Here is a 22,792-nt window from a genome sequence, read left to right as displayed (position 1 = left end):
AGATATTTGTTCAGGGCTCCTGTCTTCTTGGTGCCCAGGAAGTACTTGATCAGATCAGCTGTAGAAGGGAAGCAGGTAAAAAAGGCAACAGTAAAAGCCAAAAGGATGCTTGCAGGGATAGAGGAATGGCCAATAGAAAAAAATGGAAGTTATAATGCCTAACGGTGCCTAAGCAGACTTAGGTGTCCTAGACATAAACACTGCTCCACTAGGTTAACTTTTCCCTCGCCTAATTTGGCAGTGCCTATGGCGGATGCCTAACTGAACCACACCTTTTCTCCATCCCTAGCCACACCTACTTTTTCAGATAGGTGTCCTTAGGCGTGAGAGGGTGCCTCCACTTAGGTGTTGCTAGGCATCCTAAGACTTAGGCACCAAACTCTTATATTGATTAATGTTATTTTTTGATTAGCTAAAAAATGGCACAGTCAATTACCACACCAATTAAGCCAATGAAAAAAAAAAGGCATGGATCTAGAACTTAGGTGTTGCTAGGCGTCCGCAATTAGGCTCCTAATATAGGAATCCTATAAAGAAACAGGGCCTTAGAGCATCTATGTTAAGTGTTTATAAATTATAAATGGAGGTGCCTATTTTCCATCTAATTAGCTGTTCTTTCAGGGTACAAAAACATCAATATTTATCTGCATGTTTGTGCCATAGGCACTATTGTTGCATAATTGCTCAGGTGGAATCAAATATGTAAGTTTATATCACTCAGTGGAAGTCAAAGCAGAAAAGGAACAAGATAAGATAGGGGAGGGTGAAAAAACATTAGGGTGAGTAGTGTTTTCTGTTTATCCAATAAGCACCTATTTAATTTTTTTATATTATGAAGGGAGGGGGCTTATTGCAGTTTAACAGTTAGGACTTCCAAATTAGAAGTATATAAAACTAACAACTAAAAGAGAAAAGAAACATACTGAAATAAGTGGAGGACAGTGATATAGAATGGTGTTTTTCAATAAAGAAATGAACAAAGGGCAGTATAAAGTTTGAGAGAGTGGGAAAAACTCTTGATCAGAACATTGAACCTGTAATGAGACGGGACGAAAACTGGTGGCGGCCATTCAGAAAGCAGCACGGGGCCGAGCTCTTCCTGCTTCCTGCTCGGCCCCGTGCTGCTTTCTGAATGGCCGCCACCAGTTTTCGTCCCGTCTCATTACAGGTTCAATGTTCTGATCAAGAGTTTTTCCTGCTGGGTGTGCCGCTGGCTGCGAAAAGGGGACGGAGAGGCTCAGGACGGGGCAGGGCACGTAAAGATCACTCCTGTCCCGTACACTGCTGGACCACCAGGGATTAAAAATAGCGCAAAAGGTAAACACGTGCTGGTGGGGGAGGGGGGTTTAAAAAAAAAGAAAAAAAGTTATACGGCCGGAACGGAAGCATCCCTCTTGTCCCAGTCTACCACTAGACCACCAGAGGTAGGAAGGTGAGGCAGGGTGCAAAGCCTGGCATGGTGTGAGGGGGGCTGGGTATAGAGCCTGGCAAGGAGTAAGGAGGGCTGGGTAGAGCCTGGTAGGGCAAGGAGGGAAGAGGGCTGGGTGCAAAGCCTGGCAGGAAGTGAGGGGGGCTGGGTGCAGAGCCTGGCAGGGAGTGAGGGGGACTGGGTGCAGAGCCTGGTAAGGAAGAGACGATGGCTGGGTGCAGAGCCTGGCAGGGAAGAGGGTGAGGGAGGGGACACTGGGTTCAGATCTTGGCAGGGCATGGCACTTGAATATTAAGCCCCCGTCTTATATTCGAGTCAACCATTTTTCCTCCTTTTGGGGGGGAAATGGGGGTCTTGCCTTATATTCAGATCGACTTATATTCGAGTATATACGGTACATTAGTTCCAATGCCTGAAACAAAGTAAACAAGACTAAACAGTAATGTACCAATTTACACCATAAATATATATATTTCAATTATAGTAAATTAAACTTTCAAAAGTAATTAACACTGCTTATTTAAAGACAATATTTTAAGCAAATCATGTGCTGAATGCAGGAAACAAGAAAATATGTTGCTTTAAAAAACAACACATTTCCTAAAGTTAGTAACCTTGGACCTTTTTCACAATGTGAATACAAGAATGCTCTGAGGGCCACCAAAAGATTTCAAGCTTACACATTTAAGCCTATATTAGGTTATATACAAGAGATCTTCAGAGAGTTTCCACACTTACTTTTTTGAACACTATTTATTAAATATCTCAAAAGCAAATTACATCACTATCTGCAAGGTGATCCAGCTCACCTGATTGACTAGTCACATGACATTCTACAACACGCTCTCTTATTACTGCTGCCCCAACCATTTCCCGTGAAAATATGAAAGCGTGGAAACTTTTTGAAGATCTTTCATACATCATTGAAAATTCTGTTTCATCATTCACTCATCTGAGTTTTAGCAAAGCTTTGGCGTGGTTTCCACAATTCTCTGAACACAAAAGTTTCATAGTTTCTCTAGTTTTGTCATACCACTACAATACACATGCATCTAAATATGAATCCTGACCAGTGACCTGTCCTATATATGTACATATAGTAGGTCTTACAACCTGCCTTATGTCAACTTTTCTCCATACCCAGCCTAAGGCAATCCTTTTTCCAGGCATTTAATGCATTATTCGAGCAGGCAAGATTGAACTTAATGAATATGCAGGAACTTGAGGAACATTTCATCCCTTTGAGGGCCATAATGGAGGACTTTGGGGGCCACACATTGGAGACCATTGCCTTAAGTTCTGTTGAAGTTATTGAAAAAAAACAACACCAAAAAACAACCACTCACACACAACCCACCCCCACTAAAAAAGTACCACACAAATTAGATAATGGTTTTGTCCAATAAAAATTTTCTCTATCACCACAGAACAGGAGAAATGCTCTTTCCAACCAAGGCTCAAAATTTCAATATTACAAAAAGATAACAGTTTAAAGATCTTTACTTTTCTACAAGTATGGAAAATGCCTTTTTTATATCTACAAGCTAAAAAAAAAAAAAAAAATCCAAATCAGCTTACAGTTTGGAACAGCAGAAGAAATAGGAGGTGGTGGAATCGTAGGTGGTGGAATTGTGGGTGGCGGTATTGGTGGCGGCACTGGTGGTGGCACTGGTGGAGGCGGCACTGGCGGCGGCATATAACCTAAAAGGAAAACAAAATAATTTAAGAGGATTTGGATTTTAGCTTACATCTTTCTCAGCAGTTCAAGGAAAGTTACTTTCATATAACCTGTTCTGAGCTCAGAACAAAGAAATAAATAAATGTATAGTATGCATTTTCATGCCTAAGGACTGCTTACAATTTAGGTCTGTATCTGAAGCAACAAAAGGGTTAAGTGAACTTCCCAAGATCATAAGGAGTGGCAATGAGATTTGAACCTGGCTTCCCTGGTTCTTAGCCTGCTGCTCTAACCATTAGATTTCTCCTCCACTACAATAAAATTATTTTATAAGTAACAGTTTGTATTGCAGTTATATCATAGGCTATTAATAATTGATTGAAACACCATATCAGCAAGAGCTATAGAAATATATTAAGAATTGTTGTCCTATACTCTTGACATGAAACAAAGTTACTTACCTGTAGCAGATTTTCTCCAAGGACAGCAGGCATATATTCTCACATGTGAATGAAGTCATTCACAGAACCCACTATCAAGAGCCCTGTCACTAATTTTTAATACAGTGCCTGTACTGTGGAAGTTCTGGTGCCTTTCCCAGCATTGGCTCGCAAGACCTGCAGTTCGGTAACAAAGCTATGAAATCAACTAGGGGAGATAGGTGGGTTGTAAGAATATATGCCTATCATCCTCGGAGAGTACCTGCTACAGGTATGTAACTTTGCTTTCTCAGAGGACAAGTAGATATTATATTTTCACATGTGGGACTCCCAGACTACCAGGAGATGAGGATAATTGATATATTTATACAATCCTAGCAAAGCCCCAGAGGGTTGGAGGGAAAGTATTCCTTAGCATTAAAACAGATTCTAAACCAGTGATTCCTAACCTTTTTTGAGTCACAGACACTTAAGAATCAGATGAAAGCTATGGACCCATTCACCAGAAATATTCACATAAACACAACTTTGAATGCAATGAATATAATGTACTTTATTTATCGAGAATTGATTGTCTCATACATGTATGACATACACAAAGTATTATTAAACTTTAAAGTAAACAATTTTAAAAAACCACTCATTTTTAGGCAAAAAGTAATAACCACTCATTATAATTATGAAATACAATCCACTTGTGCAAATTAAAACAGATCTACCACGTTTTATATTACTACTACATCTACTATTTCGTTATCTGTGAGAAAAAAATCAACAGTACTGGGCTGTATTGTGAATATAAATGTTAATTTTTATCTGATCCTCATGGACCCCAGGTTAAGAACCCCTGCTCTAAACAGTATTAAGAGATGAAGGTATGCATTGAGGACCAAGTAGCTATTTTGCAAATATAGTTTATTTATTTGTATCCTGCCTTTCCCAAAGTGAGTCACAACAAATGCATACACAATCAATGGCAGATAAATATAAACAGGCAAATTGGTCGAGATGGAATTCTGAGATGACTTTAGGCAAGATTTGGAATGAGTTTGAAGGTCTATTATGCCATGGTAGAAAATTTGTGTAGGGAGGATCTGATACAAGGGCTTGAAGATTGACTCCTGGCTCTCCTTCTTTCCTGAACCCTCAGTAGCCTCCCTTACTCTCGGCGACTTCAGCATCCATGCTGATGACCCTTCTAACTCCTATACATCCAGGTTTCTCGCTCTAACATCCTCATATGACCTCCAACTGTGCTCCACCACCCCTACTCACCAGAAAGGCCACTATCTTGACCTCGTCCTCTCCTCTAACTGCTCTATCACTGAATTTTGCACCTTGAATCTTACCATCTCCGATCATCAGCTATTAACCTTCACAACTCATACTTCCCCTCCTCAACCCCGACCGATCACTAGCTATACGTTTAGGAACCTTCAGGCTACTGACCCTGACACGCTCTCTACCACTGTCTTTTCTCTACTTTCTACTACTATGTCAAACAAGTCTACCGATGAAGCTGTCCTCTCCTATAACTCCATTCTCTCATCTTCTATTGATACCCTTACCCCTCCTGTTTCCCATCCTGTAAGACGTGCCAAACCTCATCCCTGGTTGACCCCCAAAGTCCATTACCTGTGCTCGAGCTGCTGAACGTCTTTAGCTTAAATCCCACGCGCTTGCTGAATCCATTCATTTCAAATTCATGCTGACATCCTTCCAATCTACCCTCTCAAATGCCAAACAGGACTACTACAACCATTTAACTAACTCTCTTAGCGCCAACCCTCGCCGTCTCTTTGCCAGGCTCAACTCTCTACTCAAAGTGCTCCCGCCTCCCATCCCCTCTTCACTCTCCTCCCAGAAGATGGCAGAGTTCTTCCATGACAAAATTCACAAGATCCACCTTGATTTCTCAACAACATTGCCTTCCCTGCCACCCTTTCTGAACTGTCCACTCTGTCAACCTCCCTTATGACCCTTTCTTCCTTTTCTGAAGTTACGGAAGAGGAAACTGCTCACCTTCTCTCTTCTAAACCCAACACCTGTTCCTCTGATCCGATTCCTATCTGCCTACTGCCGCTGAAATCCCTCCCATCTGTCACATCCTCAACTTTTCGCTCTCCACTGCTACGGTTCCTGATGTCTTCAAACATGCTGTAGTTACAGTGTTCCCTCTAAGCGGGCGGGTGTTGTGAGCAAACTTTTTTCACTGTGAGCTAAAAATATCGGGCGCCAGCAAGTTATGAGCCAAATAAATATGTTGCTTTCTACCACAGAACTTCCTTACGTTTGTATGGAATCTATCCCCTTTCAACTTTAGAGAGTGCCCTCTCGTTCTCCCTGCCTTAGCTACTAAGTCTATTCCCTTCAGTACCTTGAATGTTTCTATCATGTCCCCTCTCAATCTCCTCTGCTCAAGGGAGAAGAGGCCCAGTTTCTCTAATCTTTCGCTGTACGGCAACTCCTCCAGCCCCTTAACCATTTTAGTTGCTCTTCTCTGGATCCTTTCGAGTAGTACCGTGTCCTTCTTAAAGTACCAGTGCTGGACGCAGTACTCCAGGTGAGGGCGTACCATGGCCCGGTACAGCAGCATGATAACCTTCTCTGTCTCTTCAGTCCAGCATCTGCCCCTTCCATTCACTGTCTGTCTTTCCCTGCCATCTCTCCTCCTGCCCCCCCCCCACCCCCCACCCCCCAATTTGGTCTAGCATCCATCATCTTCCTTCTGTTCCCCTCATGGTCTGGCATCTCTATCCTTCCCTCCCCCCTGTGGTTTTTAGCATATCTCTCTTCTCATTTCCTCCACTCAGATCTGATCATTCTCTGATCTCTCTTCCCTTTTCTTCTCTGGTCTTCCTTCTCTATTTTCTGCCTCCATCTAAATTAAATTCTTTCTTACTATTTAGTCCCGTTTCCCTCTTTTCACTGTGTCTACACACAGCTTGTCACCCCTTTCCCTCACCCCTCCATTATCTTACTATTTTCTTCCCCCTTTATTTATCTCCTCCTTCCATCCAGTATGTGTTCTTTCCCCACTTCCATTCAGCATCTGCTCTCCCTTCTCAACTGACATCCATCTGCCTTCTGCTCTCTCTCCCTTCTTCTCACTTCCATCATCTGTCCCCTTCTCTCTCTCTCTCATCTCCTCCATTCCATCATCTGCCCCTTCTCTCTCTCTCTCTCTCTCCCCCCCCCCCAACTTCCATCATCTGCCCCCCTTCCCCTCACCTTTGTGGGTCACTTTCTTTCCCCTGAGGGTGGCTCATGTCACAGGGGAAGCTTTGGCCGAGCAGAACCGCTTGATTGACAGTGGAACTTACTTGATTGATGTCGATGCTGGGGCCCGTTGCCGTTTGAAGGAAAAAAAAAAGGTGGAAAAAAGGTGGAAAAAAGGAACCTGTAAAGGCGAGAGGAAGGGAAACCTCCAGGACAGCTGCTTTTTGCCCTCCTTCAGCGGCCCAAGAGTTCAGACCAGCAGCGGCAGCTCTGTATGCTTTTAACTTCGGCACAGAGCTGCCCCTAATCAATAGTTTAGCGCGGTTTCATGAGGCAGCCTCGGGGCCTTTGATAGCCGGCCCGCTTCGATGATGCGATGTGGGCCGGCCTAGCAAAGGCCCCGAGGCTGCCTTATGAAACCGCGCTAAACTATTGATTAGGGGCAGCTCTGTGCCGAAGTTAAAAGCATACACAGCTGCCGCTGCTGGTCTGGAGGTGCGGAGACAAGGCAGGAGGCAAACGCGGTGGAAGGCAGGAGTCCCGGCGAAGGCAGGAGTCCCGGCACAGCGACTGCAACAGGAAGTTGCAAGTCAGCTGACGCCGGCCTTTCGTTGCGGCGGGGACCGAATCCTTCGCGGACCGGCAAGATTTTGTTTGCGGACCGGCGGTTGAAGAACTGTGCTCTACACTGTGTGCGCTGCGACGAGAAACTTGTGCGCTGCGAGGTAATATTTTGTGCGTTAGCGCACCCCAGCGCAGCTTAGCGGGAACACTGGTTACACCCCTCCTTAAAAAGCCCTCGCTAAACCCTACATCCCCTCTTCAACTACTGCCCTCTCTCTCCTCCCCAAACTATTCGAATGTGCTGTTCACCACCATTGCCTGGACTTCCTTTCTTCTTATATTCTTGACCCGCTTCAATCGGGCTTTCGCCCTCTCCACTCTACAGAAACTGCCCTTGCCAAAGTCTCTAACGACCTGTTCTTGGGCAAATCCAATAGACTCTACTCTATCCTCATTCTTCTCGATCTGTCTGCTGCCTTCGACACTGTTGATCACCACCTCCTTCTTGACACGTTGTCCTCGTTGGGATTCCAGGGTTCTGCTCTCTCCTGGATTTCTTACTATTTCTCTCGTTGTACCTTCAGTATATGTTACAGTGGATCCTCCTCCGCCTCCATCCTGCCGTCTACTGGCATACTTCAAGGCTATGTCCTGGACCCTCTCCTCTTTTCCATATATACTGGATATCTCTATAGGAGTTCAGGCATGAATTTCAGCCTGCCTGTCTGACATTGCCGCTTGGATGTCTTGCCGCCACCTCAAACTGAATATGGCTAAAACTGAACTCCTTATCTTTCCGCCTAAACTCACCTCCCCCTCTCACTGTTCTCTATGCACCGTCCCCCTTACAAGAACCCGTTAAGAGGACAAAAAGACAATCCGATTTCGGGAACTCCTGGGTCCGCTGAACATAAGAGCGAAGGACTTGATAGACATCCAACTTGCGCAACTGCCTTTGCTCCAAACAGCCATCCCGACGACCCAAAACCGGGAGAACTATGGACTGATGACATGAAAAGGCGAAACCACCTTTGGCAGAAAAGAAGGAACAGGCCGCAGCACAGCGTGCTCCCTAGAAAACTCCAGGAACGGAGGCCTACATGAGAAAAACAAAGAAAAATACAGCAGATTGGATGTGCAAGGTATAAATGTCTTATCTTTATTAAAGAAGATGCAATGTAGAATTCCAAACAAATGGTCCTCTTGTGTGAGTACATGGGACCCAACATGGTTCGTGTTTCGGAAAACACTCCTTCGTCAGGGGTCTAAACGTGAAGATACATCAACGCAGAGAACCTAATTAAAACAACTGTCCTTGGAAGAACAATCGACGTGGAAATCCTGTTAAGCTGCAACTCGAGGGTACACACATCTTGGACCCCTGACGGAGTGTTTTCCGAAACATGGACCGTGTTGGGTCCCACGTACTCACACAAAAGTAAATTTTGCTATTTACTTGGAAAAAGGATATTACTTTAAGCTCCTCCTTTACCTTAAACAATATCCCATTAGATATCGTTCCTTCGTTAAAAATCTTAGGCATCATTATCGATGACAAGCTTTCATTTCATGAAAATATAGGGCATACAATCAAATCTTGCTTTTTTAAATTACGTATGATACACTCTATAGCTAAATTTATTGAGCCTAAGTCCATTAATATACTGATTCATTCACTGATCATCTCCAAAATTGATTACTGTAACTCTCTCTTCTTTAATATTCCACAAAAAGAAAAAAGGAGACTACAAATTATCCAGAATACGGCGATTAAACTGATATATGGTGCAAAAAAATTTGATCATGTTACACCTCTAATGATAGATTCACATTGGCTCCCCATAAGCCATCGAATCACATTTAAAATATTACTTCTAGTTTTCAAAACTTTAACATATAAGGAACCACAGTTCATTACCAGGATGCGTATTCCATACAACGCTTCCCGGACTCTCCGGTCAACCACTAATAACCTATTAACAGTTCCATCCTTGAAAATAATTGGAACCAGAAGACAGGATATGTGTTCAGTTACAGCCCCTCTTCTTTGGAACTCCATGCCTCAATTTATAAGAGATGAAAAAGACCTTGTTTCCTTTAAAAAATCTTTAAAAACTTACCTTTTCACAAATACGTTTAATCTATGATTCTCCGATCAAAAAATTTTAACTACTAGACTTATTATTTTAAATCTTCACCTCCCTTGTGTTATCTTCCCCTCTATGTTTTTCAACTCTTGCAAAGAAATTGTAACTTTTTCCCCTTCCCCTCCCGACTCATGTACTGTCCTATTTAGTTTGTCTAATTTATGTTATTGTATTTGTTGCCCTTTTTTCAAATTGTACATCGCTTAGGAAATTTAATAAGCGATTTATCAAGCATTAATAAAACTTGAAACTTGAATGCTACATTTCATCTTCTTTAATAAAGATAAGACTTTTATACCTTGCACATTGGTTCTGCAGTATTTTTCTTTGTTTTTGTCATCTGACTTCCTTACTGCAGATTGGTTGGATTGTTCTTTTGTTGTATTTGGCCTACAAGAGAAAGCCTGCAGCTCAGAAACGCATCTTGCAGATGTAATGGCCACCAGAAAGACCGCCTTAAGAGTAAGGTCTTTCAATGAGCAAGAACCTATGGGCTCAAAGGGAGGGCGCACGAGCATGGACAGGACCAGATTGAGATCCCAGGCGGGAACCGAAGACCGCACTGGAGGCCGAAGCAATTTGGCCACCCTCAAAAAGCGAATCACATCCGGAGAAGATGTTAAAGGCCTACCCAGCAGCAAACCGCAAAATAGAGACAAAGCCGCAAGCTGAACCCGTCAAGAAGACTAGGCAAGGCCCCTGCAGAACTCCAAGATGTGAGGCAACAAGGTACGAACGGAAACCATTCAATGCACGGCACACCACTCCTCAAAGATACGCCAAACATGCACATAAGCCCGAGAAGTGGAAAGTCTCCGGGACCCAAAGAGAGTGGCGATCACTTTATCTGACTATCCTTTCTTACCTAGGCGTTCCCTTTTAAGAGCCAAGCCGTAAGACAAAAGGGACCTGGATCGAACATTGGAATGGGACCCTGAGTCAGAAGGTCGGGCGGGAGGGGCAGCAGAAGAGGATCTGCCACGAGATGTCGAACCAGATCCAAGTACCACGGGCTCCTGGGCCAGTCCGGAACCACAAGGATCACACAGCCGGGGTGCCGAGCAATACGAAGAAGGATTCTGCCCACAATCGACCATGGAGGAAACATGTACAGGAGGCCCCCCACCAGTTAAGGCTGCACTAGAGCATCCAGCCCCTTCACTTGAGCATCCCTGTGCTGACTGAAGAACCGTGGCTGACCCCAAGCCTGCCCAATCAACTTGAAAACTGCGGGACTGAGAAACCACTCCCTGGGATCTAGCGCGTGACGACTGAGGAAGTCTGCCTGGACATTCTCCACTTCTGCTATGTGGGAAGCTGAGATATCCAGAAGATGAGTCTTGACCCAGACCATGAGCAGAGCCGCCTTTCTGCTCCACCAGATGACACCTTATTCACCTCTAACGATTGACGAAAGCCACCACTGTGGCGTTGTCCAAGAGAATCTGCACCAACTTGCCCGTCAGCAATGTCTGGAACGCTAGCAATGCCAGCAGGATGGCTCTGGTCTCTAGAACATTAATCAACCAAGATGTCTCCTCCAGCAACCAGCTGCCCTGAGCCGAGCAACCGAGACACTGGGCTCCCCAGCTGAGGAGACTGGCGTCCGTGAGAAGCAATGTTCACTGGGGCTGATCCAGACTCATTCCCCACACCAGATTGGAAGATTGTAGCCACCAACAGAGGCTGCAACGAACTAACCCCTGAAGAGGAACAGGAGAGTCTAGATCGTGCAACTGAAGCGACCACCGCTAAAGCAGAGCATACTGAAGTAGCTGCATGTGAGCCTGGGCCCACTGAATCACGTCCAGAGAGGCCATTGACCCCCAAGACCTGGAGAAAATCCTGTGCCTGAGGACACCGGGAAGCCATCAGTAGGGGAATCTGCAACTACATTCTTGTTCAATTGGGCCTCTGGAAGGAAGACTTTCCCCAAGCCGGTGTCAAATAGAAACCCTCCAGATGCTGATACGGGATCTTCCGGCACTTGGACAGGTTGACCACCCATCCCAGTGACCGCAGAAACTCCACAACCCGAGCCGAAACTCAGGAACACTCCTGAAAGGACTTTGCTCGGATCACCCAATTGTCCAGATAGGGATGAACAAGAATGCCCTATTTGTCATCGTCACCACAACAATCATAATCTTGGTGAAAATCCGCGGAACCATGGCCAGGCCAAAGGAAAGTGCAAAAAACTGATAGTGCTGTCCCAGGATCGCCAAGTGAAGGAACCTCTGAAGGAAGGCGCAAATAGGAACATGCAAATAGGTATCCATTAGATCGAGAGAAGTCAGGAATTCACCCAGCTGAACTGCCAGAATGACAGATCTGAGTTTTCATACAAAAAGGAGGAACCCAGAGCGCTCTGTTGACCCCTTTCAAATCCAAGATGGGCCAAAAAGACCCCTCTTTCATGGGCACAACAAAATAAATGGAATACCTGCCAGTACGAAACTCCTGAGAAAGCATTAGAATTACCACTTTGAGGTCTAGCAACCTTTGTAGCGTCTTACAAAAGGTCCACTTCTTCCATGCTGTCCGACAAGAAGAAGATAGGAAGTGATCTGGCAAGGGCCTGGAAAACTATAGAGCATATCCGTCCCAAATCATCCCCAGGACCCACTGATCCATTGTGATCTTGGTTCACCCTTGGAAAAACTTCCGCAACCTTGCGCCTACCAGCACCAGGGGAAGAACCCACAAGGAGTCATTGGGCAGGGAGGGTGGCAGAGGGACCGGCGGAGGAATCACACTCCTGAGGCCCCCCCCTTGAAAGAACCTCATGCGCTGAAAGAAATTACCTCGGGGAGACCTGGTGGAAGGAAAAGAAGCCGCCCCACGACCAGCGCAGTATTGGAAAAAATCATGCAAATGCTCCTGAGCAACGCCACCCTGTGCAGGCAGGCGAGACAGTCTTCAGGAAGATGGGGCACTTTAGATTCAGTCAAGATCTGCACCAACTTGTCCAAATCCTCGCCAAACAAGAAAGACCCCCAAAAATGAAATTTTGTAATTTTCGCCTTCAATGCCACGTCCGCCGACCAAGCCCAGAGCCACAGGGTAAGTCGCGCAGCCACACCGAGAGCCTTAGACTTGGCCAAAGCCTGCAACAGATCATACATGGCATCTGAGAGATAAGAAGTGCCCATCTCAATCTTAGCTAGCTCCTGATCAACCAAGGAACAGTCAACAGACTCCCGGTCAAGGACCCGCTCGGACCACCGAAAACTAGCCAGAGCCACCAGATCGCCACATGGACTGCCAGGGCAGTCCCATCAAAACTTTGCTTAAGAAGGGACTCCAATCTACACTTCTTTGAGTCCCGCAAAGCTGAGCCGCCCTCTACTGGCACAGTATGCCGTTTCGCGATGGCCGAAACCACCACGGGCGAGTTCAAGATATTCCTATCTCCCTCCGGAATGGGATACAGGTGGGACACAGACCGTGCAAAATGAGAAGGCGTCTCCGGCACCTTCCATTGTGCCAGCACAATATCCCGAATATCCTAATGCATAGGAAAAGAGCGGGAGGCCGAGCGGATCCCCCGAAGCAAGGGGTCTACCATATGCGAGGGATCTTTGCGTCCTCCTCGAAACATAAAAACCGAGGAAACCCGAAGAATAAGCTCCTGGAGCTTGTCCCGCTGAAAAATACCTACCACAGATGCATACTTGACAGCTGGCGGTTCCAAAAAACCTCCGCCAGCGGCATCTGTCCCGCAAAGACCCTAGAGGTTCACCAAGGGGTCCCAAATCCTCTTCAACCAAAAACGGCTCCTCATACAAAAAAATCTTATCCCAAGAGGTCCTTGGTCACTTGGACAAAACTGGGGGTGGGAACGGGATCGAAACCAGCACAGAGGGAGGCCGAACAGGGGTGGAAGGTCGAGAGAGAACCCCTCACCAAAAAGCCCGAGACCCCTAGGGCAGAAGCAGGACCCCCAGCGACCTGAAAATAAGCCTTGCATAAGGCTAAAACAAAATCAGTGGAAAAACCCGCTAGCGGCCCAATGAGACTCACTGCCAAAGCAGGAGACCCAGCAGAAACCTGCCCCTCTCTCTCCAATACAGGGGAGGGTCACCTGAAGCTGCTGATAAGATGGCGGAGCTTCCCACTATAACCGGCGCAAAACCCGTCGAAGAAACCTCCACCGAGGACTGCAGTGGCTGAGAGGTCTGAACCCCCCAGCCGTTAAAGCAGGCAAGCCAGCAGCAGCGGTAAGGGAGTCCCTAGCACTATCGGTGTTAAGGGAAACCTTATTTCCCTGACCATCGGCGTCTGGGGGAATCCCTGTGTGGACAGCGATGGAAGCCCGGGCTTCCCCAGTGTCTGCTGACGGCGTGCAAGACACTCACAAAGAGGATCCCTGGATGCCGGAACGCAAAGCCGATGAGGATTCCACTTCGTGGCAACCAGCACACTGCAAGCATAGGCCGGCCATATTGACCTCGCATCTGGAGCACAATGAATACTTTTTCCCTTTACAAGTGCTGATTGCGCAATACGCGAGTCAGCTAAAAGAAAAGTGCCAGTTAGCAATAAAAAGCAACAACAGACAATTGAAGGCTTCCCCTTCAGACAGGCACTGCCACGGGATTTTTTTTCTTGAACAGACTCCACTGGCTCTCTAAACCATATGCCTTGCTGGTGGCAAGACTTACACCTGAGACAACCAGTGTTCTCCCCAGCGCTTTTTAGCCAGGCGCTCCACCTAGCAAATTTAGATTACCGCCCGGCTGTCATCTGCCGAATCCTGCTGCCACCACTACTTAACGCGCAGCCTGAAGAGCTGCCGAAAAACTCCTGCCGGACTTTAAAAAAAACAAACCCCAGCAAGCGACTCGAACCCGGCTTCCCTCCGAAACCGGAAGTTACGTTGGGGGGGGGGGGGGGGGGGTTTGGGAAGAAAAGCCGGCACGGACCATTAGAGCCCCGGAGCATGCGGGAGATAGGCTAGCCACGGAGGGAAGCTTACTTGCTCTTGCTTATTTCAGGCCTTTCTCGCTGCCGGGTCCTGCCTACTTTCTGTTTCCGCGAAGGCAGGACCCGGTAACAAGAAAGGCCCGAAGTAAGCAAGAGCAGCAAGTTGTAAGCTTCCCTCTGTCGCTGACCTTTGGAAGATAGGTCAGCGACGAAGGGAAACTTGCAGCTTGCCTTTGTCTGTAGCGAATTTGCCAGGTGTGTGAGACGGGGAGGGTGAATGGGAGGAGAAATGCTGCTGTACCCAATTAGAGGGAGAGGGGGAAGAGAAATGCTGGTGCTTCTGCTGTACCCAATTGGAGGGGGGGTTAAGAGAAATGCTGATGCTGCTGCTGCTGTACCCAATAGGGGGAGGGGGAAGAGTCATGCTGCTGCACCCAATTAGGGGGGAGGGTGAAGAGAAATGCTGCTTCTGCTGTACCAAATTGGGGGGAGGAAAGAGAAATGCTGATGATACTGCTGTACCCAATGGGGAAAGAGAAATGCTGCTGCACCCAATTGGAGAGAGAGAGGGAAGGAGGGAGAAGGAAGATCAGGAAAAGGAGGAAAGAGATGCAGAGACCATGGGAGGGAGGGAAAGGAGATACCATACCATGGAATGGAAGAGAGAGATGTCAGGTCATATGGGGGGGAATCAGGGCCGGATTAAAGGATAGGCCCAGTAGGCACAGGTGTGGTGTGAACTTCCGAAGCACAGGTAGAAAAAATTCCAAGTAGGCTGCAAAGTGGAAATTGTAATTCAGGACTCGAGACGCCATCATCGAATTCTGATAGATGCGTCGACCAAACTTATACATGGTTCTGCCCTCGCGGCCCGGAGGCACTGAAGCATAGACCTGGCCAGTATGAGACCGCTTGAGCGAGGATTCGACCAGGAGGGACTGGTGAGAAAGCTGAGGACCCTCGAAGCCTTTATGATGCACCGTGCGGTACCGCGCATCCAATTTGCCAGGGACCGCAGGGATAGAATAAGGAGACTCGAAGCATCGCATGAAGGTCTGGTCGAGGAGCTTGTGCAGGGGAAGCCGCAAGGACTCTGCCGGAGGACGAGGCAAGTGCATGGTATCGAGGTACTCTTTGGAATATCGAGACCCAGCATCGAGAGTAATGTCCATGTCATCCGCCATCTGCCTGAGGAACGATGAAAAGGACAGTTGGTCTGCCGTCGCCGGTCTGCGAGACGGACTAGAAGAAGAAGAGGCTTCAGGCTCCAGAGAGGCCTGCGAGCAACAGGACGAGTAGAAAACCTCGGGGTCCTCGAACTCCGGGCCCGGAGGAGGAGACCCAGTCGAAGCAGCATACCCCAACCGAGGCAATTTCTTCTGAGGCGAGACAGTCGAGTGTCGAGAGGAATGCTTCGAAGAATGTCTGGATCAATGCCCCTCCCGATGCCTGGAAGGGGATCGAGCCAGTCTGTGAGAAACTGGGTCAGACGCCTCCAAGGAGCAGATTGGACTCGATGCCGTCGATTGCAGAGGCGGCAGAGTCGGCGCCTCCCCCGTCGCCGCCCAGGTTCGATAGGGGGTTCAGAAGAATTCGTCCTGCTTCCTGCTATGCCCAGGACTGGGTGGCCCCGAAGGTGGACGCCATACTGAGTCATGGGGCGGAGTAATCGGTTCCAAGGGAGGCAGGTCACTAAACGAGGCTTTTCTCGAGGGGATGGGCTCCAAGGGAGGCATATCACTAAGGGAGGCCCTCCTCGAGGGAATCGGTTCCAAAGGAGGTACAGCGCTAACGGAGGACCTCCTCGAGGACCCGGACACCGCTCGCCGCTCCTCCTTGCCGAGCAACGAGGTCGTGCGGCGAGGAGGAGGGGGCGGTCCGCCCCTCGAAGCCGAAGCTGGAAGGTCACCCTGGATGGTGGCAATCAGCCGAGGCCCCATGGTCTGCATGAGCTCCACGAACTGAGCCTCCAGGATGGACCGCAACAAAGCCGATATGGAGGGATCCGCACCAAAAGGGGGCCCTTCCGCACGGTCTCCGCGCTCCTTGGGTGCTGCGTGCTTCTGCTTGCCAGTCTTCGGCACCTTTAGCACCACTGGTGGAACAGTCGGGGTCGATACCTGCTCCGAGGAGACGGATGAAGGCACCGGCGCCGACGTCGGGGCCGAAACCGGTGTGAACGATGCCGGCTTCAGGAGGCCCGAAGCAGCCGGGGAGGCAGAGGGCTTCGCCGAAGGAGTCGAAGCACCCGTCGATGTCGATGTCGAAGCTGCAGGATCCGATGAAGCTTCCATCTTGAACATGGACTCCCACAGCAGATAGCGACGCTTAAACGCTCTCGCCGTCAGAGTGGAGCAAGGCCGGCACGATTTCGGGAAGTGATCCAGTCCCAGACACTGTAAGCAGCGTCGATGAGGGTCCGTGAGCGAAATCGCGCGCTGGCACTTGCTACACTTTTTAAAACCGGTAATCGGCCGGAACATAGGCCGGAAAAGCTCCGCCGCAAAGTCGAAGGCGCGGGGCCCCAGCCACGCGTCCGACCCTTTTTTTTAAAAAAAAAAGAAATCAAAGAAAGAAAGAAATGCACAGGAGAGCCAAAAGAACTCAACCCGCGGCAAAAAAGAAGGCAAAAAAGAGATTCAATGGGCGCAAATTGAAGATAGACTTCTCAGCTCCGCGGAAGAAAAAGAACTGAGGAGACATGCCCGGAGCATCGGGCGGGAAGGCACTGGCGCATGCGCGGTGCGGGCATCTCGAAACTTCTGAGTTTCTTCAAGCAAGACATGCTTGTGAGATGTCCGTATTGGGGCTCTGTCGGATGACATCACCCACTAGTGAGAATACCTGCCTGCTTGTCCTGGGATAACAATTAATTAAACCAGTAGATACATATCATAAACAAATGTGAAACCAAACACATCACCTACCTGAGTGCAACCAGCACCAACATTTATGCAGCTATTATAGCCTCTTTCAAAGGTTTCGCTATAGTATTAATGGATAATTCTTTCTACCGTATTTTTCGCTCCATAAGATGCACTTTTTTCCCCCCGAAAAAGTGGGTGGAAATCTTATGGAGCGAATACCACAACACCTCCCCCCCGTACCCGTTTTAAATCGTAGCGCTTCCCTCGCTGGATGGCTGCGGCAGCAAGAGGCAGAGCGGTGAACAAGGAGCAGGGAGGTGGGAGGTGTGCCGAGGTGATGAAGGTCAGCGATGTTCTGCTTGCCAGGGTGAGAGCAGTGCATTGTGAAGAGCTCGGAGGAGGCAGCTTATGGGGACGCCAAGTATACCAGCAAGGGCGCAGTCTTTGTTTTGCCGCTGCTGCCAACCTCTCCCTCTGCTCAGGGTTGCAGTGGAGACCAGCTGTGGCTGATGGAGCCAGAGACAAGTGTAACAGAGGCCAACAGCCAGTGCAACACATAGTCGGTGGATCAGCCCTATTGGAGGCAACTGACTGTTGGGCCCTAAGATGGCTGTTATTTTGGCGTGGATTCCTCTCACACCACTGGGAGTCCTGGGCCTGCTGTGCCATTCAGGCAGCGAAGCGGGACCAGGCAGGCGTGTGTAAAGCACACACCTGCCTTGTTCGCCTCTCTGCCTCTTGCTGCCGTGACCATCCAGCCACGATTAAAACCAGGTACGGTAGGGGGCCTGCCATGATTAAAACCAGGTATGGGCCAACATGAATAACGCATAGGCCCGTTCTACTCTTTTCCCTCTATCCCCCAAACCAAAAGAGTAGAATGGGTCCATGCATTATTCATGTTGGCCTTCAACAGTCATTTTTCATGGTGGGGGAGGGAGGGGTACAATATATCATCTACTTCTGTATGACTTTGTAAGTTGAGAGATATTTTGAATTTGGATGATTAACTGCTTCTTTGCTGTTACTGGTTTCTCCATGACACATGAGAAATACCCAACAGATGTTTTACCTATAGAGGTATCCATTTCACCATTTGCATGAAGAGTACCCACCCACTGCAGTTTTATTGACCAATCTACTAACCATTCCTCTTTCCAGATAATTGGTTGCAAAATTGTTGGGAACTATCGTATTTTCACGCATATAACGCGCACGTTATACACGATTTTTACAAACCGTGCATAACCTTGCGCGTTGTATAAATTTTTTTTTACATAGTTCCCCCCCCCTCCCGATTCATCACCTGGAAGGAGCGCTCGCACTCCCACCCCGAAGGACCTCTTGCACCCCCACCCTAAGGACCGCTCGCACCCCCACAGCCTCCCCCCCTCCCCCTCCCGCATGGAGAAGCTGCCTACCTTGTTTCCGGATGCCAGCGAGCCCAGCTGTTTCCTCTGCCGGCAGTCCTGCCCCTTCTCTGAGCTCTGCGCTACGCTGCTTCCTCTTCCGGCGATCCCGCCCTTTCTCTGACGTTTACAGGTTTATTCAGTCATCATCATCACAGTCATCTGAATCCTTGAATCCATCAAAATCTGAATTGTCATCATCGTCAGCCCCACCTGGAATACTGTGTGCAATTCTGGAGGCCACATTATCGCAAAGATGTGCTGAGATTGGAGTCGGTTCAGAGAATGGCCACCCGGATGGTCTCGGGACTCAAAGATCTCCCGTACGAAGAACGGTTAGACAAACTGCAGCTATACTCGCTCGAGGAGCGCAGAGAGAGGGGGGACATGATCGAGACGTTCAAGTATCTCACGGGCCGCATCGAAGCGGAAGAAGATATCTTCTTTTTCAAGGGACCCACGGCAACAAGAGGGCATCCGTGGAAAATCAGAGGCGGGAAACTACGAGGTGACACCAGGAAATTCTTTTTCACTAAAAGGGTGGTTGATCGTTGGAATAGTCTTCCACTGCAGGTGATTGAGGCCAGCAGCATGCCTGATTTTAAGGCCAAATGGGATTGACACGTGGGTTCTATTCACTAGGCAAAGATAGGGGAGGGTCATTAGGGTGGGCAGACTAGATGGGCCGTGGCCCTTATCTGCCGTCTATTTCTATGTTTCTATGTCATTAAATAAAGTGAGCACAGCCTGCAGACGATCCTCGTTTATTTCCGAAGTGATATCGTCATCATCATCGCTGATATCCGTGTTGTTGTCTCCTTCCGCTGCACTGGTAGTACCCATAGTGTCATTGGTTTCATAAACAATGCCCGCTTTTCTAAATCCGTTTACAATAGTATCTGGTGTTATTTTGTCCCATGCTGAAGCCACCCACTTGCAGACTTCTGTGAAAGTTGCCCGCTTCAGCCGCCCCGTGGGTGTGTACTCGTGCGTGCCGCTCTGCATCCACTCCTCCCACTCCTTTCTAACAAAAGTCTTGAATGGATGATTCACTGCGATGTCAAGTGGCTGCAGCTTACACGTCAGGCCTCCAGGTATCACAGCGATGTGGGCACGAGTAGAATTAATGTAGGCCAGAACATTTTTTTCTTTTTGGACAGCCATGGCATCAAAAATTAACAAGGATTTTTTTGCAAAGAATCCACCCTGTCTTGCCCTAAAGCATTTATCTACCCACAATCTCATTACGTCACAGTCCATCCATCCCTTCTTGTTGCAGTGCACAACCACACTGGTGGGCAGCTTTTCACGGGGCATAGTGACCCTTCTGAAAATGAGCATGGGCTTTAACTTAACCCCGCTAGCTGAGCAACCAAGAACGACTGTAAAACACGTTCTTTCATGCCCAGTTGTGGTGATGGCAACAGATTTAGTACCTGTGGGGGCTACGGTTCTTGTCGCTGGAATGTCATTGGAATTTTATCCATGCTGATGACGTCCTTTGCAGTGATGGCAAGTTCAGATATTTCTTTGGCGACAAAGTCACGGAAATCAATCAATTTTTGCTGCCAGTCATCCGGAAGTCGCTGGCCAACAGTTGTTCTCATTCGAACTGATAGTCCGTTCCTTTTCATAAATTTTGAGATCCATGTGAAGCCAGCTTTGAAGTCGGGTATTCCTCTTCCATTGGCAAGTAGTTTTGCCTTCATCTGAATCGCAACAGTAGAGACTGATTGATTTTTCTCCCTTCTCGCCAGAATCCACTGCTTCAAGTCATCCTCCAGCTGAGGCCATTTTGGTTTGGCCCCACGACGTGCCCATTTGCGCGGATTGCATTTCTCCAGTTCCTTCTTATCTTTTCTCCATTCACGCACCGATGTTTCTCCAACATTGAACTCTTTCGCTGCGGCCTGGTTGCCTATTTCCTCATCTTTCGCAACGACTTTAAGCTTAAAGTCCGCTGTATATGACTTTCGTCTCATTCCTGGCATTATGGCGGTAAATTTAAATTTAATTGATAAACTCTACTACCGGGTAGATAAATGCAGAATATCAATCTGAAAAGATCAAATTACTAAAATGTGGGCTCTACATGCAGCATTAATCTTTTATAGGCTTACCCAAAGGCTGAGATGCTGTTGTAAAGGCAAAATGGTATTCACTGGGCAAATTACAAGGCCAGATAGAAAGGGGGACAAAGCCACGTGGTCAAAAGCATCTTTGTCTGTAGATGGTCTGTGCATGCTTACAGAGCGGCAAGCAGGACAGGAAGGCGAAAGGAGCAGTCGGGACGAGAGGAGACTCGGGGCAGGGCTGGAAAGGTTTGGACGGGACCAGAGGAGACTCGGGGCAGAGTCGGGACGAGAGAAGACTCGGGGCAGGGCTGGAAAGGTTTGGACGGGACCAGAGGAGACTCGGGGCAGGGCTGGAAAGGTTTGGACGGGACCAGAGGAGACTCAGGGCAGAGTCAGGACCAGAGGAGACTCGGGGCAGGGCTGGAAAGATTTGGACGGGACCAGAGGAGACTCGGGGTAGAGTCGGGACGAGAGGAGAGTCGGGACGAGAGGAGACTCGGGGCAGGGCTGGAAAGGTTTGGACGGGACCAGAGGAGACTCGGGGCAGAGTCGGGACGAGAGGAGACTTGGGGCAGAGCTGGAAAGGTTTGGACGGGACCAGAGGAGACTCAGGGCAGAGTCGGGACCAGAGGAGACTCGGGGCAGGGCTGGAAAGGTTTGGACGGGACCAGAGGAGACTCGGGGCAGGGCTGGAAAGGTTTGGACGGGACCAGAGGAGACTCGGGGCAGAGTCGGGACCAGAGGAGACTCGGGGCAGGGCTGGAAAGGTTTGGACGGGACCAGAGGAGACTCGGGGCAGAGTCGGGACCAGAGGAAACTCGGGCAGGGCTGGAAAGGAGAGTCGGGGCGGCGACAGGAGAGTCGGGGCGGCAAGCAGCATGCGCGGTATACGCGTGTGCACGCTATATAAATTTTTTTAACATATATTTCGGTTTCCCGCGCGCTATACACGGGTACGCGTTTTACACGGGTGCGCGTTATCTACGTGAAAATACGGTATAGTAGTTGAAAGCTGCTATATGGATTCTCTAAAATAATCATTACTCTGTGTTGGAGCAGGAATGAGTGATTAAATGTTAATTTTCTTTGTACACCTTCTGCGTTAGCTTTGTAATATGCTTACTGTTTTAATTGCAAGAATTGGAATATTTTTCAGGACTATAATGTTAACTTGCTCTAAAACTATAAATGGAATGGGGACAGGTGGAATTAGCATTGAAATCAGACAAATTTTTGTTCATTTGTTTTGAAGGTAAAAGGGAAGGAGTTCCGAATGATTTTAAAATATTAATTCTGTTAGCAGGGGCAACTGATTTTTGGTTGTTTTTTGTTGGTTTGTTTTTGTAAAGTGAAGTGATCTAATGGAGTACTTAAGAGCAAAATATTGCCATTCTCACCATGAAACATTTCTTCCAGGTTGATGTTAGTACACATTGAAGCAGCTTGGCAAGGACTGTGGGGTTGGGTGTAGAGCCTGGCAGGGAGAATTTGGTTCAGAATGGTTTTTTTCTTGTTTTCCTCCTCTAAATCTGGGTTGCATCTTATAGTCAGGTGCGTCTTATGGTGTGAAAAATACGGTAATTGTTTAACAGAAGTACCTTAAGCATCTTCGTTCTCTCCTGGTTGTTCACAGACAAGTATATGGAGAAATCCATGTCCGTTTCAGAAAGCATTCTAGCTTAACATCTGACAGGGAGGTTTGACAAGCCTACTGTACTCTTCTAGAAAGATTAATGAGATAAGAACCTAATCTTCCCTTCTAGAAAGATTAATGAGATAAGAACCTAATCTTCCTTTCTAGAAAGATTAAAGAGATAAGAACCTAATCTTCTTGGACAGAGGGTACAGTAGGTTTGAAAAGTGCAATGTATCAAAACTGTCCCCTGAGTCTAGGGTGGGGCATATGAGCCTCTTGCAAGCACCGAGGACCCAAAAGCCGTGTTAATTTGTGTCGCCACTTCCACTCTGTAAAACTCTGCAAAAGTCTGGAGGGTGGACCATGAAGATGCTCTAGAGAATTTCTCGGGCAAAAATGCCT

General features: G+C 47.9%; 1 protein-coding gene across 10 annotated transcripts in view; it reads right to left on the bottom strand.

The window, feature by feature from the left end:
- Positions 1-22,792, bottom strand: part of SCAF8 (SR-related CTD associated factor 8) — a 784,204-nt gene that overhangs the window by 273,655 nt on the left and 487,757 nt on the right. For all 10 annotated transcript variants that reach the window (XR_004538795.1, XR_004538796.1, XM_033937892.1 and 7 more), the window contains one exon: positions 3,008-3,130. Coding sequence is in view for 8 of the 10 variants with exons in the window: in XM_033937892.1 (XP_033793783.1) it covers positions 3,008-3,130 (123 nt within the window). In the remaining 2 variants the exon portion in view is untranslated. The remainder of the gene's footprint in view (positions 1-3,007; positions 3,131-22,792) is intronic.

The sequence above is a fragment of the Geotrypetes seraphini genome, chromosome 3 (genome assembly GCF_902459505.1).
Source record: "Geotrypetes seraphini chromosome 3, aGeoSer1.1, whole genome shotgun sequence".
Classification (NCBI taxonomy): domain Eukaryota; kingdom Metazoa; phylum Chordata; class Amphibia; order Gymnophiona; family Dermophiidae; genus Geotrypetes; species Geotrypetes seraphini.
This window is presented reverse-complemented; position numbering and strand designations above follow the sequence as displayed.